We start from the raw sequence: 22865 nt of genomic DNA on the forward strand, positions 1-22865 counted from the left end.
ATAGAAAAGGTAATATAATGTTATTCCTACACAAGAAAAGGCACAGATATGTAACTTCCACCACTGTACTAGTTTCAATCACAACCAAATAAAAATACTGTATAGTACATACACAATCAACAATGTCTTAACTATTCAAATTCATTCGTCTTCTCTTATACCATGATACCATTCAACTGTTCATCTCAGAAACACTGATTTAAATTAAATTAAATCTTCACATTAACCCTCTAGTAGTATTTCTTCATTGAAAAAAATGAGGTAACCAAAGTTTAGAAAGGTCAAAGAACTAGCAATTAGGAAAATAAGACTTTTAATCCACTTAGTCTGACTCTAAACTCTAGAATATAATGAAAACACAATATTATCTAATAGACAAATTCCTCTTGTAATCTTTCAAAGCCCATCTTACTTGCCTATCTCTGATCTCTCCTGATTAAATGACCATTTCTTCTCTGAACTTCAGCAGACCTCTTTCTGTCCCTAGGATATTATTTATCACTTTCTACCTCCTATTACTATTAATTAAATATCTTATTTCCCCTTCTGGGATGTACATTTCATTTAAGTTTGGGTTCAACAAGGTAGCATATATTAGGTACTCAATAAATATGTGCTGATTCAGTTAATTTTAGGATGAATGGCACTGTAATTCTTTCTCTACTTCAGATACAGTACCTCATACTCTATTCAAATGTGAAATGACTTCGCATATTGTAAATTGTTTGAAAGGAGATTGCTGAATTATGAGAACTAAATTCATAATTCAAAATTATGACCAGTCTTAAAAGTCAAGATTTTAAAAATATGTTGTAAAAACTTACCTTCTAATATTTCATCCTTTCCTTCTTTATCAACGGACTCTTGTACAAGATAATGGTGAGTGACTGAGAACTTGAAGTCAGCAAAGGAAATTTCATCTGATTTTTCTTCCCATGTGCCAGAAGTAAATATACCCTGTATTTAATAATAAAATAGGAAAACATCCATCTTAAAGTATTCAATAGTTTCTATTATATTTATTAAATCACCACAGTGATTTTCCTTTTCCCATCTATTAATCTAAAAGTTCCATCATATGACTATCCTCCACGTAATGAAAAAAAAACATGATTTACTACAATGGCTCTTTAAAAGTCTCCTACAGCCAACCTAGGTGCCCTTCAATGGCTTAATGGATAAAGAAAATGTGGTATATACACAAAATGGAATATTAATAAGCTGTAAGATATTTGCCAGTAAATGGATAGATCTGGAAACTGTCATGCTAAGGAAAATAAAGTCAATCCCCAAAAAAACCAAAGGTTGAATGTTTTCGATAATATGTGGAAGCTAACCAATGGCAGGAGGATAGAAGTTTAGTGGAGTAGACAAGGGAAAGGAAGGGAAGGAAGAAGGGACAGGAAAAGGAAAAACAATGAAATAAATCTGACATAACTTTCCTATATACCTATATAAATATGCCACAGTGAATCTCACCATCATGTACAACCATAAGAAATTAATTTAAAAAATCAACTACAGAAAGAAGTCTCCTTGGATATTAACTATCAAGTGACATATAAAAACTATAACTCTCAAATAATTTTCTTGTGATCCCCTACATAAAAATCATGAACACACAGTAAATTCCATGCCTCTTCACATGCAAATAAGAATCTCTTTACCAACAGCAGAATTTCTACTGGTTACTTTTAACTGAAAATGATTAAATTTTAAAAATCAGGAAAAATTACATATTATTAAAACACATTTTAATAAAAATCTTATACCTGATAGCATTTGTTTATTATACCATTATAGTTTTTTAAATTATTTTTAGTTGTACATAACACAATACCTTTACTTTATTTATCTATCTATCTATTTATTTATTTATGTGGTGCTAAGGATAGAACCCAGTGCCTCACACATGCAAGGCAAGTGCTCCACCGCTGAGCCACAACCCCAGCCACAGCATTATAGTTTATATGATCAATTATCTGATCAACTTCTGAAGTTTATCTATAAATTCAACATAATCCTAATTAAAATTTCCAGAAGACATTTTGTGGAAATTGACAAAATGATTCTTAAACTAATATGAAAATCCAAAGGACCTAGAAGAGCAAATTTTGATAAATAAGTATACCACCTAATTTTAAGACTTATTTGGCTACAGTAATTAAGACAGTACATTCCTGGAATAAGTACAGACTAATAGATCAATAAAACAATTCCAGAAATACATCCATACTTATACTTGATTTTACAACAGAGGTGTCATGGAATTCAGTGGGGGAAAGATGGTCTTTTCAACAAATGGTTCTTGAGTAACTAGATATTCACAGGAAAGAAAACACAGAATACCTTGGGATCCTGGGAATCTCTGGATAGACAAAGATTCCTTTAATAGTATAAAAAAAGCACCAACAATGAAATTTAAAATTGAGAAAATGAATTTCATCAAAATAAAACTTGTGCTTATCAAAAGAGTTAAAATTGGAGAATCCATGGACTGAAGAAAAAACTCAAAATACATACATCTGAAAAGGGATTCACATGCAGGATATATGAGGATAATTCTGAAAATTAACTAATTCGATTTTGTAAATGAGCAAAAGACTTGGGACACTTGGCAAAAGAAACTATGAATGACTCATAAACAGTAATTATGATGAATTACTAAATGATTATTCATTATCAGTAGTCATCAGTAAAATGCTAATTAAACCACAATGAGACAGCATTTCAGACCTAAAAGAATCACTAAAATAAAAATCTGACAATGTCAAGTGTCAGAAAGAATGTGGAGCAACTTGAAATCTCACATTGCTAGGATCATAAAATGATAAAATCATGTTAGAAAACAGTTTGGCAGTTTCTAATAAAACTGAACATGTAAATACCCCCAAAATTATCAATTCTACTCCTAAGAATACATCAAAAAATTATCAAAGCATTAGCTCACAAAATCATTCACAAAAGCTTTATAATAGTCCAAAATGGACATAATTTAAATATCAACAGGAGAAAGGGCAAATATTTTAAAGTATACTCATAAAATAAAAAGAACTGATATATGTAACAACACAAAGTATATACAAAACTCAAAAGGCAAAATTACTATACAGTGAAAGAAATCTAAACTGCAGTTACCTCAGACTGGCAAAAAAAAAAAAAAAGGAATCTTCCTGGAATATTTTGATTTGGATGGTATATACTTTTGTCAGAACAAACTATATACTAGAGTTCTGTACAGTTAACTGTGTGTAAATAAATCATAATCCAACAAAAAATCAGTAATACAGTGCTTCAAAAAGAGGTAAGAACAAAGGGGGAAAAAAGGTTTTAATATCTGAGAAAAATTTAAGAGGGAAAGATACTCTTTTTCCACAAGAAAATAAAGAAGATAATGGCAATTATGAAAGAACAACAGTATTAAATGCCATCATAATTTGGCCCCAATAGTCCTTTAATTATCTGTCAATCTACTCAATAAACTTTAGGTAACTCAGATACATTCTAAACTAGGACCCAAGACCTCAGCAAGATGGAAGATCACTCACTGCCTTAGTTGAAATGTTCATAATATCTGAACTAGTTTCCCAGCTTTCCATCCTCTTCCATATGGTTAACATCCTAAAATACAAATCTGATTTTGTTCTTCCTCCACTTAAAATAACTTCAATGGCTTTAAACTCAGAAAATCAAAGGTCATATGCTGTCTCTTGAATATGGAAGCTACAGAGGGGAAAAGGAAAAGAAAAGTTGGGAGATCTCATGAAAATTGAAGGAAGACCAGTAGAGTAAAGGAACCAGGAGAGCAAGCAGAGGAGGGAAAGGGGAAATACTGAGGAATGATACTGACTAAATTATATTACTAAATTATGTGCACATACAAATATGTAATGATGAATCCCACTATTATGTATAATTATAATGCGCCAAAAAAATGGGAAAAAATACTTCAGTGGTTTTGTGTAACCTACAATAAGGGCCTCTCAGGTTTTTTAATCATGTATTCTATCAGTAAAATTTTTTGAGTTGCCAGATGCAATGGTGCACACCTATAATCACAGCAGCTTGGGAGGCTGTGGTAGGAGGATAGAGAGTTCAAAGCCAGCCTCAGCAACTTAGCGAGTTCCTAAGAAACTCAGGGAGACCCTGTCTCTAAATAAAACACACACAAAAAAAAAGACTGGGGGTGTGCCTCAGTAGTTGAATGCCCCTGAGCGCAATCTTCAGTACCAAGAAAAAGAAAAAAAAAGTTTTTGAGTACATACATGCATATTTGTATTTCTAAATTGTGCATTCCTATATTTAAACATTATATATATTATGCATAAAACAAATATTTAACTTTATGGATTTAAAATGTAATATTAACATTTGTGTAATAAGAAACAAAATGTTTCATCAGAAGTACCTCCAAGAAAGCCAGGTATTCATACTGGTAGAACTACAAAGTCTACCCCTTTCCAATTTTATCTCCCACAGCTATCTTCCATCTACTCAGTGCTAGGATGATGCCTTAAGTCTTGTATTTCCCCAGCAGTATGCTTTCTTTCATACCTGTGGCTCTTCTGTACTTTATTCTTTTAGCATACTTTTACTCATTTTTCAAAATTCAATCTAAATTCATTCCTGCTTTATCAAAGCAGTTTGTGATTGTTTCTCAGGATCTCGTTCAAATCACAAAAATCTGCACCTTATTCTTTTTGTCAACTTTTTAATCACATTGAAAAGCAAAATCTATGTTCTATGCATCTTTGTAGCCCAGTACTTACAGTACCTGCACACTTAGTAAATACTTTAGGAATTACCTTTTTTATTTGTTTGTTTTTCAGGATTCATAATAACTCCCGTAAGTTCCAAAGATGCTAGGAGGTAAACAGTATGTTTCTAATATATTACATATATTTATGACTTAGTCTAACAATTCTAAATAGCACATGCTCTAATCCAAAAGATATTCCCTATACCTTAAATATCTGAAACAATTGGGTATCCCTGTGCAAAAAAATGAAACTAGACAAAAAAATTAACTCAAATTGGATTGCAGGTGTAAATGAAAGAGCTAAAACTATAGATGTTATTAAGAAAGTAAAGGACATCTCAGAATATACATATTATAACATGGAGAATGGGGAAAAAGTATTGCAAATTATATATCTCATAAGGGATTTATATTCAAAATATATAAAGAATTCATAAAACTGAATAATAAAATGACAACACCATTTAAAATGGGCAAAAGATTTGGGTAGACATTTCTCCAAAGAAGATATATTAATAAGAAATAAGAACATAAAAAAGTGTTCAACATCACCAGCCATCAGGAAAATGCAAATCAAATGAGATACCACTTCATATCTACCATGATAGCTATAATGAAGATAAGAATAAGTGTTGGTGAGGATGTACAGATCCAGACTCTTATATTTCTGATAGAAATGTAAAATAGAGCAACCACTTTGGAAAAGCCAAATAGTTTCACAAAAAATTAAAATTACTACATGTCCCAGAAATTCTACTCCTAATAGACACTCAAATGAAATGAAAACATATATCCACACAAAAACTACCACAAAGTTAACAGTAGTATTATTCATAGTAACCAAAAGGTAGAAGCAACCTAAATTTCCTATAATAAACAAATGGGTAAATCAAATTATTTATATCCATACAATGGAATAATGGTTCATCAACAAATATGAATGAAGTATTGATAAATGCTACAATATGAACAAACTTTGAAAACAGTTGTTTGAAAAAAACTAAATACAAAAGACCACATATAGTATGATTCCATTCATACGACCTTATCTGTATATATGACCTCATCTATATGTGTGTATATCTTATATGTGTATTCAAGGATTTTAATTAATCCAATTGCATATACCTGAAGTCATTACAAATATTTTTAAAAAGTAAGATCACAAATCCATGCCTCTGAGGATAGAAATGAAGTGCTACTAAGCCAGATAATGCATGTGTGCATACACACACACACACACACACAAAACAAAAAAAACAAAAAAACCCTTATAACACTATGATGTATTAACCTCATTTTATAGAAAAGAAAAGATTAGGGCTGGGACTGTGGCTCAGTGGTAGGGTGCTTGCTAGTATGTGTGAGGCAGTGGGTTCAATTCCAGCACCGCATACAAATAAATAAAAAATAAAGGTCCACTGTCAACTAAAAAATATATTTTAAATAAAGATTAAGAGATTTAAAAACTTGCCTAACATTACCACACCACTAAGGGGTAAAGCTAGAATTTGAAATGCCATGGCCCTGTTCTTCTCACTAGAGGTTAAGCCATATATATTTACTATATAGTACTTAGATACTACACATTCAATAGTCCATACAAGAACAAGTTAAGCCCGGTACAGTGGCACACACCTTTAATCCCAGACTCAAGGTCAGCCTCGGCAACTTCGTGCGGTCCTAAGAAACTTAATAAGATCTTTTCTCAAAAAAAGAAATAAATGGGGCTGGGGATATAGCTCAGTGGTAAAGCATCCCTGGATTATATCCAAAAAAAAAAAAAAAAGATAATCAGTGAGATCAATAGATTAGAATTTAAGGAGATGGTTCGGTAAATGCCAAATGAGCAAATGAGTCATAAATAGGTTTGTACAGAAAATCAGATTTCAGTTTGCCTGTAAGTATGATAAAACTAATAAGAGCAGATAGGGTGCTGGTATAGCAAACTGGATACCAAATTTAGGGAACAAATAGCCTATTTAGCTGAAGCTTCCTTTAAAGGAGCAGAAGAGCTAAAAAGAGAACTGACTATGAAGACTAGAATATCAATTTAGGCTTAACCCTACAGACAACGGAGAATCACTGAAATCTTCTGTGAAGGTTTATAAAATGATGACAGCATTAGAATTCCCCTAAGCACACTGGAAGGAGAAAGAAGAAATGGAAAAAGCAAAGAAGATGAAAGCAGGGGGAGGAAATTAAAAAGACAGTGAGAAAATAGTATATCCCAGTGATCATAAAAGGAAATCTGTATCTGAGGGCAGATTTCTTGGGTTCACAGAGCATCTTCCTTTTTTTTTTTTTTTTTTTTTTTGGTACAGCAAGATTGAACCCAGAGGCACTTAACCACTGAGCCACATCCCCAGCTCCTTTCATTTTGAGACAGGCTCTTGCTAAGTTGCTTAGGGCCTCCTGAATTGTTGAGGTTGGCCTTCAACTTCTGATCCTCCTGCTTCAACCTCCCAAACCACTGGGATTACAGTAGTGCTCCAACACACCTGGCACTCAGAGTACTTCTTATCACCTACTACCTTATTAATATTGAGCATATTGATTTTCTCTATGTGCCTCAGTTTTCCATCTATAAAATGGGGATAATATTTCCTACTTCCTAGGATTGCATTTGAGAATTGAGATGATAAAGTACTCAGAAAGTGTCCTGTATACAGTAAATACTCAATAAATATTAGATTTTTTGATATCAAAAATTCAGAAGTGAGGGCTGGGCTGTAGCTCAGTGGCAGAGCACTTGACACTGAGGTACTAGGTTCGATCCTTAGCACCACGTAAAAATAAATAAATAAAATAAAGGTATGCTGTCCATCTACAACTACAAAAAAAAATTTAAAGATTCAGAAGTGATGATCCAACAAAATTGAGTACTTATTAGAAGAAAAAAAGGCAAGAACTTGGAAAAACGTTGCCAGAAGATATCCTTCTTTCATTAGGTGGTCCCCCCAGCCCCGCCCCCACCATTTGGTTAAATTTGGCTAAAAAAAAAAGCCACAATTTAAAACTAAATGAATATAACTTAAGACAATCCTTGGTTTACAAATATTCTGCATGTATGAGTAGTTTTTAGTGGATAAAACTCTTATTTTTAAATTAATATGGCAAAAATAAAACTGCAAGAGGGGCTGTGGCTGTGGCTCAGCGGTAGAGCCTAGCATGTGCGAGGCCCTGGGTTAGATCCTTAGCACCACATAAAGTAAAATAAAGACATTATGGGGCTGCGGGTGTGGCTCAAGAGGTAATGTGCTCGCCTGGCATGCAGGGGGCGCTGGGTTCGATCCTCAGCACCACATTAAAAAAATAAAAATAAAGATGTTGTGTCCACCGAAAACTGAAAAATAAATATTAAAAAATTCTCTCTCTTCTCTCTTAAAAAAAAAGACATTATGTTCACCTACAACTAAAATAAATATATATTTAAAAATAAATAAATAAAACTGCAAGAAAAACTTGGAAAATAATGGGCCGACATTTGTTCTAATGGAATGTACAATAAATTTGCAGTACTTAAAATAAAATGCTAGAGCTGGGGAAGTACCTCAGTGGTACAGCATTTGCCTAGGATGCATGAGGCACTGGGTTCAATCCCCAGGAAAAAAAAAAAAAGCATATTTATAGGAACAGATAATATTCAGAATCCAGAAATCCAGAATCAGGCCCAAGTATATATGGAACTTATTAAATGATAAAGGAAACATACTCAACAGAATTAAGTTTGGGAAAAGACAGCTAACTACAGGAATAAAAGACGACTGACTCACTTTATTCACAAAAATTAATTCTATGTAGATATCTATATTTTAGAACAAAATAAATCTCTTTAAAAGAGTAAGTACTAAAAAAAAAGAACAAATTTATAATCTTAAGGTAACAAGATTACACATGATATGAAATCTAGAAGTCATAAAGTGTCTAACTACTTAAAAATATAAACTTGATACCTTATATACCACACATAAAAATTAAACTAAACATCCAGTTTAAACATACAAGCTAAAACTATAAATCTCTTACACATGGAGGAAAAGTTCATTGATACTGGATTTCACAATGATTTACTGATACAAAAAACAGTCCAATTTATCTACTTTTTTCTTTTTGTCTATCAAAGTTAAGTTTTGTGCAACAAAGGATACTATCTACAGAGCGAAAGAGCAACCAATAGGATGGAAGAAAATCTTTGAAAATCACATGTCAGATAAGGGATTAACATTCAGAATATTAAAGAACTCTTACAGCTCAGCAACTAAAAAAACAAATTAAAAAATAAACAAAGGACCAAGCATGGTGGTGCACACCTGTAATCCTAGCAGCTCAGGAGGCTGCGGCAAGAGGACCATGAGTTCAAAGACAGCCTCAGCAAAAGCAAGACACTAAGCAACTCAATGAGAACCTGTCTCTATATAAAAAATACAAAATAGGGGTGGGAATGTGGCTCAGTGGTTGAGTGCCCTTGAGTTTAATCCCCAGTACTCCCCCCCACAAAAAATAAAGGACTTGAATAGACATTTCATCAAAGTATATACACAGAAAAGCAATAAGCACAGGAAAAGATGCTTAACGTCACTAATAATTCAAAAGCACATTGGGATACTACTTTAAATCTGTTAAAATGACTATTATTTAAAACACCAGAAAATAAGTGTGTTGTACAGGATATGCACTGCTAGTGGGAATATAAAATGATACAGCCACAATAGAAAATAATATAGAAGCCCCTCAAGAAATGAAATGTGTAATTACCACATGATCCAGCAATTCCACTTCTGGTTTATACCCCCAAGGAACTGAAGCAGGAACACAAACACATATTTGTACACCCCTGTTCATAGCAGCATTACTCAAAACAGTCAAAAGGTAGAAGTAATCCATGACCATCAACAGATGAACGACTAAAAAATGTATATACATACCATGAAACATTATTCAGCCTTTAAAAGGGATGAAATTCTGTCAGATGCTGCAATACAATGAATCTTGAAGACATTATGCTTAATAAAATAAGCTAGTCACAAATAGGCAACCAGTGTATATTCCTCTTATATGAGTTTGTTTTTCTTGAATGAGTATTTTTGTTAGGGATGATGAAAAAGTTTTGGATATGGATGGTGAAGATATTTGCACTACATGAATGTATTTAATGCCAATGAACTATATACACTTAAAATGGTAAATTTTATGTGAAGTATTTTTGCCATAGTAAAAAATACATAAACTCTTGGGAAACAAAAACATTCAAATTAAGAAGAAAATGACTGAGAAAAATATTTGCAAGAGTTAGCACTCATAAAAACATTAAGAGCCCTTCTACAATTCAACAAGACAGCAGAAAATTGGTGAGTGTACATGATAAGCCTTCAGAAAGGGAATTCTAGTGTTTAATAAACACAAATGCTTAAAAGTACTCAGGGAAATATAAATACAAATGAGGCAGTTTTATTCTATCATACTAGTAAAAATAAAATGAAAATAATGTTGGAGGACTGGGGTTCTGGGTGTTTTCCCCCACACACATGTGAGAGTGTAAATACATTTAACCATTTTGACAGAAAACATGGCTATATTCCTTAAATATAAAAATCACATCCCCTCTGATCTAGTAATTTCACTTATAGAATTCTTTTTAAAATATATTTATTTTTTATTTGTAGTTGGACACAATACCTATTTATTTACTTATTTATTTGTTTGTTTATTTATATGTGGTGCTGAGGATCAAACCCAGGGCCTCACATGGGCGAGGCAAGCACTCTACCACTGAGCCACAACCCCAGCCCCTATAGAACTCTTTATTACAGAAATATTCATACAAATATGCAAGGTATACATAGTCATGCTTACTACCTTACCATAATACCATAACTGCAAAAACTAGAAAGTAAATATTCTTCAATAGGACTATGTACAGACATTATGATACAGTCATTCAATGAACTATATATAGTGCAAGCACTAAAATAATGATAGATGTTTTTGTCCTATGTTGCAAAAGTGACAACAAGATAAAGTTTTTTTTAAAGGCAGTGTAATAAAAGAATATGATCATTTTCTTGTTAAAAATGTAATATGTATACTTTTCTGTGTATACACAGAAAAGAACAAACTGTTAAAACTTGTTAGCTGTAGAAAGTAGATGAGAGGAAGTGATAATGCAAAGACTATCACTTTTTTAAAATACAAACATCATTTAGTTTGGTGACATTATTTTACAATTAAAGGTATTTTAAGTTTTTCAAGTAAAGTATTTGGGAGTACAAAATAAAAATTGAAACAACAACAAAGGACAACGAGAACAGAATTAATTTTAGGAAACTGACTCCACAAGAAAACCTTCTAGACAATTTAGATAGACAGATCTCTTGCTCCAAAATATTTCTCCAAACAATGTAAAAGCGTTAACTTACTTGTCTTACATTTTTCTGTAATAATCACAAGCATTCTTTTAAAAACTTGAGAACTAAATGGTGAAAAGAAATTCCGAGACAGGAGCCCAAAAGCAGTTTGGAGGACTAATTTTAGTCATTTAGATAAGGAACTCTGTGCTTAGAAGCATAACAATGTCAATTTCATTTTTCTTTTTCCTTTAGTATTTTAATAAAATACAAAACCAAAAATAATTTTTGTGAGAATATTTATTATTCATTCAAAAAATTTTCCCCCAGTGCTGGGGGATGGAACACAGAACCTCATACGTGCTAGAAAGTGCTGCATCCCCTGCCCTTCGAATCTTTTAAATTAATTAATAAAACTATTTTTTAATGATGGAGATTAGCATACATTTGGCTATGGGAGTGAAGATGGGGTAGAAACCAGAAATGAAGGAAAGAAGTAGGTAATTTTGAGCATTTAACATTTAAGGGCTAGCAAAACTTGAAGCTTTTGGCCTCAGAGTCAAGACAGCAGAAATCAGTAAAAATGGCTAAAGACAAAAACAAATTTCATCAACTAAAAACTAAAAAATTACCACTTCTGTATATGAGAGAAAACTACGGCTTCTTCATAGCTTTGCAATCTCCATCATGCAAACTGTTCCAAAATTTCAAGTTCAAGTAAGACTTTGCAGAGGTATTCTCACCAAAACTAAATACATTAATTTTAAAAATAATAAAAACATACAAAAAACTTTTTTTTTTTTTTGGTACTGGGGATTGAACCCAGGGGCACTTAACCACTGGGTCACATCCCTAGCCCTTTTTTGTATTTTATTTAGACAGGGTCTAGCTGAGTTGCTAAGTGCTTTGCCAAGTTGCTAAGGCTGGCTCTGAACTCCCAATCCTCCTGCCTCAGCCTCCAGAATCCCTGAGATTTCAGGTGTGTGCCACCATGCCTGGCACAAAAGTCATTTTAAACAGCTTTTATTTGACCTGTTTTGGGGTCACAGGCTTCTTTGAGTATCTGATGAATACTATGCACCATCTCTCAAAAAAGAGCTCACTTTATACACACACACATATATACATACACACACACACAGTGGTGATCCTTCTAACCACCAAAAGTTATAAATCCTTTAAACCAGCAGAACTCTAATTTTAATAGTACTATAAAACGTAACTTCTACTGTAATTTTCTTAGATATCTGGTTTGGATTAATTGCCTGAACAGCTATGAGTCTCTAGTTGTAACTTTCCTAGAAAGAGCAACAGAAATACTTACAACTGACGGACTGAATAAATGACCATGGAGCAAAGGGAAAAGGATTCAACAATCTTGAAGTGAGGAAATGCAAAGGGAGAATGTTGTTTTGAGAAACACAAAATAAGGAAAAAATTTCTGGTACATAGTTGGCACTTTATAAACGAATAAATGACTGGGCTGGGGATACAGCTCAATTGGTAGAGAGTTTGCCTTGCATGCACAAGGCCCTGAGTTCAATTCCCAATACCACATTAAAAAATAAAATAAAACAAATAAATGAACAAAAGAAATAGCTTAAAAGAGGAAGACAATCTTAGAACATGGCCCCAGAAATAGGACAAGAAATTTAATATTTTATGCCACCCTAGAAACATTTAAATATTACTCCATATGGAAAAATGCAACCTAGCTTCAAAACAACCACTTTTACAATATTTTAGAATATGACTCATCCATAAAACTTAACTCTGCAGTGAATATAAAATTAGAAAAAAAATAAAATTACTAAATCAAAGTCAGAAGGAAAAAAGGAGAAAATTAATTCAAAAAGGGAAAAAATAAAAACTAAAACCAAAACATAAAGAAAATATTTATAAAACTAAACACAGAAGAATTTAACTACATAATTATTTACTTTAAAATGTACCAGACATAGAAAAAAGACTTTCTGCCTTTTGCATAATGCTTAAGAAAATGCCATCATCACTATATTTTAACAAAATCTCTAAGCAACTAAATATCATCTGTTTATGCTGTTTATCTTTTGCAAAAGGAACATGACAAGTTCAAAGGATTAATCACATGTTCTGAGGAGACAACCAATCAGCTAATGGTTGATTACTGATTACCAGGCAATGGGTCATGTGAAAGAAATAAATGAATCAGCAAATTAACTGTTATAACCAATGTTACTAGATCATATCCTCTGTATGCCAAACTCCCTAAAAAAGGGTCACAGCACTGGAGATGTAATTGCCAATTGTAAAATGATCACAGCTTTATTTTTTGTAGCATTTGTAGTAACAAAATGTGATCTATACCAAACCAAGTGGTAAAATTTAAATGAGGATGTCATTTAATGAAATTAATTACTTATAAACAGCTCACATATAAGACTGATGTTTGCTATTTAGAATTATGTTGTAGAGACATTTTATTACATAAAATAAGTGAGTAAATGGTTTTGGCTAAGACTTCTAAGAAAAATATTTATACAGCTCTATTTATTAGTTTTAGTGGTATATGCCCCATATCAAATTTAAGTTCAACATGAAATTAATAATGTGTATTAAGACTTATCACACTGAAAATTTTACCAATCATATTTAGTTATCATGCTGCAACTAAATAACAAGCAAATCTTCAAAACTGTGCCAAAGAAAATAATTAGGAAACAGTTGATCCAAAAATGTCTATAGAGCTCTCTCATTATCTTAAAACTAAACCTAAGCCTTCTCAGCCAGTATACTTTACATACCATAAAGCACTCCCCCTTCCCTCCAGCAAGGTGTTAGGTTTTTAATTGCTAGATGCTCTAAGGATTAATGAATAATTTTTATTTACAAAAAAGGTGTTAAGTAATTCTACTTGTTTATATTCTCCTCTACAGCTCCTGGACATATGTGAGAGAGAGGGTTAAAACTAAGGGTTAATGCCAGCCGTGGTGATGCACACCTGTAATCCCAGTGGCTCAGGAGGCTGAGACAGGAGGAACTTGATTTCAAAGCCAGCCTCAGCAATAGTGAAGCACTAAGCAACTCAGTGAGACCCTGTCTCTAAATAAAATACAAAATAGGGCTGGAGATGTGGCTCAACAGCTGAGTGCCCCTGAGTTCAATCCCAAGTACTTGCCCTCCCTTCCCCACTTCAAAAAAAACCCTAAGAGTCAACATTAATTGGAAGAGCACAATGGCACAAAGCAAATAAACAACAGAGGTAAAATTCCATACAAGCAGTATGGCTTTAGAGCCCTCATTCATCACTATGCTATGCTGCCTCTTGAAGGTATCTCTTGCCATTTTTATCTTACAAAAATAAAAATTTTGACAACATTAACACCAAAAACTCCCCAAACTTTAAAAAAGAAATAAAATCAAATGTCAATTATTTTCTTCTGTACGATCTCCAAAGAAAAAGACACCATAGATACTAAAAATAAAAATGGAGGGAAAAAAACAGACTATAAATTTATTATAGTCTTATTCCTTAAACATTGTGAGCAGATAAATGTTGCTTTCATTTTATTCATCTCAGAAACACTGTATTTCCATCAGTGACTAGCCCAGAACTATCTGAAGTTTTCCCCAAAACTTCAGCATTAAAATTACTCTACTCCTCACTTTAATGATCCATAAAACACCCAAATGTTCTGAGAAAATGCAAATAAAGGAAACTCAACTATTTATAAAATTTGTATCAGTCCCAAGATTTGACTTATTGTTATAACTTAGCTTGAAAAGTTTTCAAACTAGAGAAAACTTATAGTCCAAATTTATTTTAAATTTGTTGTATAAACTCTAAGCACAGAAGTGTCATTTGACTCTGCGGAGTGGGTATAAAAAATCTGAACTCATTTCAATACCTTCTAAAGTTAATGGTTTTTCTTCCATGAATTTTTCAGAGGGGAAAGAGCCAGTCACTGACTAAATCACTCTATTACCACCAGATCATGACATACCTAAACTTAACATTTTATAAAAAGTACTTATAATTTTTGCTAGGTATATAAAATCATAAAATTACAAAGCTAAAAGGAATTTGAAAGTTTAATTCCCTTTCCTTCAAGCAGGATCATACTTATACCACCAAGATTTTTATCTATCTTATCAAGTCCCAGATACTAAAATCTAAAACCTGCCTTAGAAAATCTTTTTTAATAGTTGCTTTAAGTAATGCTATATTTACTTAAACTTCTGAAACCAAAGACAAGATAGAGCTGAGAAATCATGTGGGTTCTGAAGGCAAGTGAGATTTAGATTAAATCCTGGTTATACCAACTACTGGCACAATGGCTGGACAAATTGCTAAATGAACACAAAGCTCATTTATCTATACCAAACCAAGGATATACTGAGGAACCAGTGGTTTACAAATTAAAGAGAAAGGGGCTGGAAGTGTAGTCCAGTGGTAGGGCATGTGTTTTAGCATATACAATTCATTTCCTGGGTTCAAACCAGGAAAATTCTTTTCTAATTCTTTTCCTGGGTTCAAACCCAGCACCCCCCATAAATATTAATTTCAAATGATAATGCGCTTGTTATATGTTAACATAAAGTTCTAGTTGCCAGGAAAAAAATTAATAAGAGTAGCATTATTTTACATTTTGCAAATCTTTTTAATGTATAGTTTTTTTTAAAAAAGACAACAGGATACTCATATCTGCTTCTGCATTCAATATTTCCAATCTACTGTTTCAACTGAAATACTATGGGAAGAAAACTTGGCCTGACAAAAGTAAAGCAGTTGGAAAAGGCAGGGTCTTGACAACCCTTCAGAAGCTCTCAGGCACCAAGATGAATTCTTCAGATCACAGACTAAGAATTGCTAATCTAAGGGAATTCTAATCCATGCACAACTCAGGTCTGCACGATGATAAACTTTGCTAGATTTCGTCAACAGAGAATAGAGCTCAAGACTGGCAGAGCAATTCTAAAATTGAGGTGAAAACAATCTTGAAGGAAAGAAGCTAATCAGGGAGTAAACTTCAAAATGTATAAAACACTGCCCCAATAAGGGAGTAAACCTCAAAATGTATAAAACACTATTAAATCATGCATGTACAATGGAGACTTGAGCACATTAAGAGCACTGCTGGCATCATTAAAAATGGAATGGAATTTTTTATTATTTATTTGGTCTAATTAGTTGTACATGACAGCAGAATGCACTTCAATTCATAGTACACAAATGGAGCACAATTTTTCACTTCTCTGGTTGTACACGAAGTAGAGTCACATCATTTGTGCAATCATACATGTACCTAGGGTAACAATGTACGTCTCGTGGAATGGAATTTTAAACCAGCTAAAATAAGTGTTTGCTAGAACAAAAAAACCAAAAACTCTTCAGAGGAATCCAACAGAAATGTTATGAGTCTTATGAATGAAAATTTATGCTTACATAATTCTCATAGGAACACAACAGAAATTTTATCAATGAAAATTTATGCTTACATAATGAAATATAGGTTATATTGTCTTTACATTTCACTCATAATCTAAGCATAAAATTTAAAATTTACTAGATACACATACACACACAAAAAGCCAAGCAAATAAAAAACTGGAAAATGTGACTTAATTTGAAAAAATAAAAAGTTAACAGAAACCAATTCCAAGAAGACCTAGGTAATGCAACTGGCTTTAGACTAGCTATAATAAATATGTTCAAGGACTAAAGAAACATATCTCCAAGATAAACTTTAATCAAGATAAGTAATCTCAGAGAAACAGAAATTAGAAGAATCAAATAGAAATTATAGACCTAAAAGGTACAATAACTGAATTGAAAAATACATCACATGGACCTAACAGCAAGTTGGAGACAACAAAAGAAAGAGTAAATAAACTCAAAATCACAAAAAAAGTATCCAACCTAAAAGAGAGACAAAAGGACTGAGATTAGCAGAATGATAAACTACCTTTGGGAGAAGTATTGAGGTCAAACATAATTTAAGACACAGAAAAATAGAGGATGGGGCAAAAAAAATAAACATTTGAATAAATAATAGCCTAAATTTTCCCAATGTCATGAAACATTATCTATCTTATCAAGTCCAAGATACTAAAATCTAAAACCTGCCTTAGAAAATCTTTTTTAATAGTTGCTTTAAGTAATGCTATATTTACTTAAACTTCTGAAACCAAAGACAAGACAGAGCTGAGAAATCATGTGGGTTCTGAAAACCTTATCCAATATTAAACCCAAGCAGAAAAAACACAAAGAAAACACATCTTTGTACATCACTGACAGAGAGCTCAAAGTTTCTTTAAAAAATAATAATAATAATAATAATCTTGAAAGTAGTCAGAAAAACCCAAAAGTAGAACAAAAGTATGAATGATATCTACCATCTCATTCAACCACAGAAACAGAAGACATCTATATATGAAACTCTAGGACAAAGAAAAGTGATCTATGGTGTATATAATAAAAACAGCAGATACCTGGGGGCATGGGGATTAACTCGAAAGGGTCACTAGAGATCTTTCTAATGGTGACAAAACATCCTTCATCTTGGTAATAATGTGAATACATCATCGGATTTGTTAAAACTAAGCAGTCACATTTTGTATATTACAATGTATGTAAATTCTATCTTTAAGAACTATTTAAAAATCTAGTAGGGTTAAGGAATTGAACAGAGATACTACAGCATAAGAAATGGCAGAATACTGTTAAAACTGGGTGATGGATTTGGGGGTTCATTATACTATTTTGTAAACTTTACATATTATTTGAAAATTTCCATAAGTTTTTAAAACTTTTTCTTTTAATTCCTCTTCAGTTGGAAGAGGATTAGTAATTATTCTTCTTTATATTATATAAAGTCTCTTATTACAACTTTATCTAAACGTTCTTTTCTGAGACAAATAATCCCTGCCATTTATGCTTTCTTTAATCTTATTTGTAATTGTTTCTACAGCTCACTTTGAAGTCTAGTTGTGTATTCCACATCTATGTGCTACTGTTCAGTAGGGAGAAAACAGCTGAACTAACACTTCTTAAGCCTCTACTACATACTTATTAGTATGCTACCTTCTGTAAATATACTGACAATTTAAATCTCAGAATGAATTTAGAATTTACTATTTTAATCTGATCTATTTATTTATTACTTCTTTCCCTCACTAGAATTTACCTTCAATGACAGCATGAACCTTATTTTGTTTACTACTTATTCCACGTGGCATATAGCAGTACTCAGTAAATGCACCTAAATCAAACAATTAAAGAATATTAGGGCTTATAAATACCTGGTTCAACTCTCTTTTTTGATAATGCAAATCTTTTCCTGTCCAAGCTATATCTACCCTTTAATCTTACTGGAATCTATATCAATCGTTATGTATTTGTTTCAAGTGGAATAGGGCAAACAGTTTGAGAACTTCACGTTTTCTCTTTATTAAAAAATTTAAACAAAAAACATTTAATATAGTAAATCAATTTACATAATCAAAAAAATCTTTATATCATGTGTGATTTCTATAGGTGGTGTTACTTTTTCTGCTCATATTCATAAGGATAAAGAAAACATCCGAATGTTTGGTTTTTTCTGATAGCCTCAAGTTCTGTATCGCCGCTCTAAGCTAAAAATCCCTACAAATATCTAGAATTGAGTTCTTTACAGAGTGTAAATTGCAGTTGAACTATTATTGAGTTAATAATAGATGATAAAAAGAATCACTAGTTTTACTTCAAATGAAATTAACATACTAAACACCTACATAAACTTAAGATAAAATTGTTAGAATCCCTCAGTGAATCAAACAAAAATTAGGTTTGTTCCTCAGAATTCATTCTTGAGGAAACATTTGGGTGTGGTTTGTGAATAAAATTATCAGTACTTTTGATTAGAATTAGAGTTCTACCTCAATATTGAATAATTTTTTCATTCTTACATAAAATTCTTAAAACAAGTTAAAATGGGTGAGGAAGTGGTTACTGTATGTGGTTATCAAAACACAAAAATTTAGTAAAATATTGTTAATTAACAGCATGTTATAAAACCAAAAATTTTCCTTATAAACAAAATACACAGAAGTTGGTAAATACAATTTTTCTTTGACCAACTAAAAAACTTTGAAAAAAATTTTTTCTAACATTCCAAGGAATAAGGCAAGAGAAAAGTAAACTTCTAATGAAACAAAAATCACTCACAAAGAATGACATTTTATATATAGAGATATAGCTTTATTATTTAAAAAACATTTCACAAATGTCTTACACATATCTTTTGCCACAAATTCAAATTTTTCCAAAAGCCATTTAATATCTACAGATTATACATAACTTTAAAATTAAACATTTAATTCAAATGTGCCAAATATAGCAAAGGGCTTAAAAACAGAGGTTTCAAAGTAAATACTAATTTAGAGACAGCAGCAAATAGATCTGACCTTTTCAAGTGGCCTTCCCAAAGAGTTTCCAATCAGTTTCCAGTCATTCAAGACTTCTTCAACTTTAGAAATAAACCTAGGAAGAAGACAAAAAAGCTTTCTCTAAATATGTAACTTCACATTTTTTTCCTATTATATAATTTCTTTTAAAAGATAATTTTTTTATTTTAACATTTTGATTATAAAAGGCTTGTAAGTTTAATAGGCTAATTTAAGGATATATAATAAAAGCAGAAATAATCTTGTTTAGCTCAAGTTTTAAAGAAGTTCAAAGTCTTAACTTTTTTTCTCAAACAAGAGCATAAAAGCCAAGAAACAAATTTACTACTTTGTGTTCTCATACAATTGTTTCCATATGAAGAACTAAAGGATTTAATATTCTATTTCAGGATATTTTAAATATTTAACCAGAGAAAAGTGATCATTTTTCCATTCAAAATACTGTTTTCTCACCCCACCCTCCTAAATTCAAATTACTTTTTTCTAACTACCTTCAAGATACCAATTTCAAATTCAACAGGCCCAAAACTGCTGTCACTTTGACACTTATTCTTTCAGGCAAGAAACTGCAGTTCCATGTTTGGTTTTCCCCACTCTCATACATATCAAATTCATTTATCTAAATCTTCTTTAAAATATCTTACAATTCTCCTTTCTTTTTCTCCAGTCCTCAAATCACCATCCTAACTAAGAATCAAGTCATGATATTCACTTTCATTTTACCTCACCTGGCCATTCTAAAAATCAAGATTCTCTCACTACTTTTTTAAGCATTGGTTCTTTTCTAAGTGTGGTCTCCTCACCAGCAGGATCTGCCTTACCTGGGATCATGTTCTAAAAGCAAATTTTAGGATTCCACCTCAGACCTAAAGAATCAGAAATTCTGAGGTGGATCCAAGCAATCTATGATTCTAATGCACACAAAAACCTGAGAATCACTGGTCAAAAGTATAGAATGTAGATTCCTTCACTTAACTTTGGAAGTTTTCCACAACCTGGTCTCATCTTCCATATTAATCTTAATTATTTCCTGTCAATAGGAAATATTTCTTCATGAAGTCAGAAAGGTTCATTCTCACCTGCCAGTCAGATGTCTAGCCCTTCTCATGTCTAACCAACCCCTTCCCAATCAGTCTTGTCTAGGGTCCCCTATCTTGCCCAGCTGGTCTTAATCTCCTGAGCTTCCCAATTAACTAGGACCATAAGCACCAGCACTAAGCTTCAACTGCCTATTTTCTCCCCCCCACCCACCTTCTATTTTCAAATCTGCTAATTTCCTAGCTTTTCTACAAATTATCTCCAACAATTTCTAAGTCCAAAACATTATCCCTATTTAAACTACTATTTTTACAGTTAAAGTGCCAATTGGAATTCATTTTAACTATTTGCAGTTTGGTTTTTTTTTTTTAAACATAAGGATTAAGTGGGGGGCAGAGGGGTTCCCCTTGGCGTGACCCTGGACACACTACCTGATGAGTATAGTCTTGTCAGGGGAACACTGCAAGTCAAATCATTATTCCAACAGGGATTTTTAAAAAATATTTTTTCGGGGCTGGGGATGTGGCTCAAGCGGTAGCACGCTTGCCTTGGCATGCGTGCGGCCCGGGTTCGATCCTCAGCACCACATACAAACAAAGATGTTGTGTCCGCCAAGAACTAAAAAAAAAAAAAAAATATTTAAAAAATTCTCTCTCTCTCTCTCCCTCTCCCACTCTCTCTTTAAAAAAAAAAAAAATAAAATAAAATATTTTTTCCTATGCCATCTAATTACGTGTTCACAAATTTTACCTCCCAATCAGAAAGATTACAAAATTTCAACAATCTAAATACTGACCTCAACACTGACAAAACTGAAGGGTTTCTGTGATACCGAACAGAAACCTTAATCTAAGCTATCACTCCTCCACAAAACTGGCTTTCCACTAATATCAGTGGTATAACAATTCCACTCATACAGCTGTTCCGAGTTTGTCAGGCACAGGAAGCCTGGCACATCACTCACTGAACTGTTAAAACTTAAATCAAAACGTTCCTAAGCCATATGCAGACTTTGTAAAAAGGTTATTCTGAAAGACGGGATGGAGATGGTGGGAGTGTAGCAGATGGACCACCATCAATACACTTGAGAAAGGCCTCATCCTGAAAATGGAATACCGATGTCCACAGAAGAAAAAATGCAGCTGCGAAGTTTATTGCTAATGATCAAATGCGTTAAACAAGAATGAAAATAGGAACGGTAGTGGTAGTTTCGGCAACTATTTTTGTGTGTGGGCAAGGGTGTAGTGAAAGTGGGCTGAAAGTAAACAAAACTTTTTCTAAAAGCCCCACGGTCAAGGGTTTGGCCGACGGGGGCGGGCCGGGACTTGTCAAGACGGGATGCGGAAGAGGTCTGTATCTAACCAGAAAAAGGATGACTCGGGACCTACGGGTATTACTTTTCTCACAGAAGCGGCGTCACAAGTGTTATGTTTGGGCTAGGAAAGTGGCGGGGGCAGGCCAGGGCCCAGAGTACTGGCAACCGGAGATGCGACTCACCTTTCCCATTCCGAGGCAGTGGTGAAGTCTGTGATTTCAAATACTTCGGACTCGGGCTGAGGGAAAGGGAGGGAAAGAAATGAAAAAAACTGAGCTCCAGAGCGATGACGTGGAGGTGCGAACTTAGTGACATAAGATAGGAGTCAGGGAACTCACCTCACTGTCAGCCGCCATCTTGAGGCGCGCCGGGTCGGGCGCTAGGACTGCCGGGAAGAAGAGCGCAAGAGGGAGGGGCGGAGGGCAGTGAGGGATAGTGGGCGGAGTATCGCCAAGGCCCCGCCCCTGAGGCCCAGCCTTCTGATGATGAAGCTTCCTTAGACTAGAGAATGCTCTTTTTTCCTAGGATAAGAATTTAGTATTCCCTACCTTTCTGTCTGGCTGGCTTAATGATATTTGAAAATTTTCTGTACAGTAAATGATTACAGTAAAGTACCAGAAGGAAGGTAGAACAAAGTCCTAGATTCCTGTGGATAAGATTGTATTAAAAAACCTAAAATACATTGGGTCTGTTTTCGTTTAAATTGTTTTTTGATTGCCAGGCCCTGAATAGGTGATAAAATCCCACCAATTTCTGTCACCATACTCCCTAAAGAACTTATCCTGTTTGGGTTAAGTAATAAAATAAAAATCATACTAGTTATCTGGTTTGGGGGAAGAGCAACATGCTGTTCAATTAATGCTTCACTTTTAAGCCATTAAGAAACAGAAGGGCTGCCAACTAACAGTTAAGAATTCTATTTCATACATACTGAAATATCCCAGATGAAATGATAACTTTTCTGAGATTTGCTTCAAAGTAA

At 33.1% G+C, this 22865-nt stretch overlaps 1 protein-coding gene across 2 annotated transcripts in view; it reads right to left on the bottom strand.

The window, feature by feature from the left end:
- Positions 1–22312, bottom strand: part of Rab3gap1 (RAB3 GTPase activating protein catalytic subunit 1) — an 85756-nt gene extending 63444 nt beyond the window's left edge. For both annotated transcript variants that reach the window (XM_046463723.2, XM_058585388.1), the window contains exons 1-4: positions 22222–22312; positions 22066–22121; positions 19531–19606; positions 825–957 (exon numbers count right to left, since the gene is read on the bottom strand). In XM_046463723.2, the coding sequence (XP_046319679.1) occupies positions 825–957; positions 19531–19606; positions 22066–22121; positions 22222–22239 (283 nt within the window). In that variant the 5' untranslated portion in view covers positions 22240–22312. The remainder of the gene's footprint in view (positions 1–824; positions 958–19530; positions 19607–22065; positions 22122–22221) is intronic.
- Positions 22313–22865: the final 553 nt, after the last annotated feature.

Source organism: Marmota monax, unplaced genomic scaffold (assembly GCF_021218885.2).
Source record: "Marmota monax isolate L192 unplaced genomic scaffold, Marmota_monax_Labrador192_F-V1.1 WCK01_AAM20220418_F8-fsc00034, whole genome shotgun sequence".
NCBI classification, from domain to species: Eukaryota; Metazoa; Chordata; class Mammalia; order Rodentia; family Sciuridae; genus Marmota; species Marmota monax.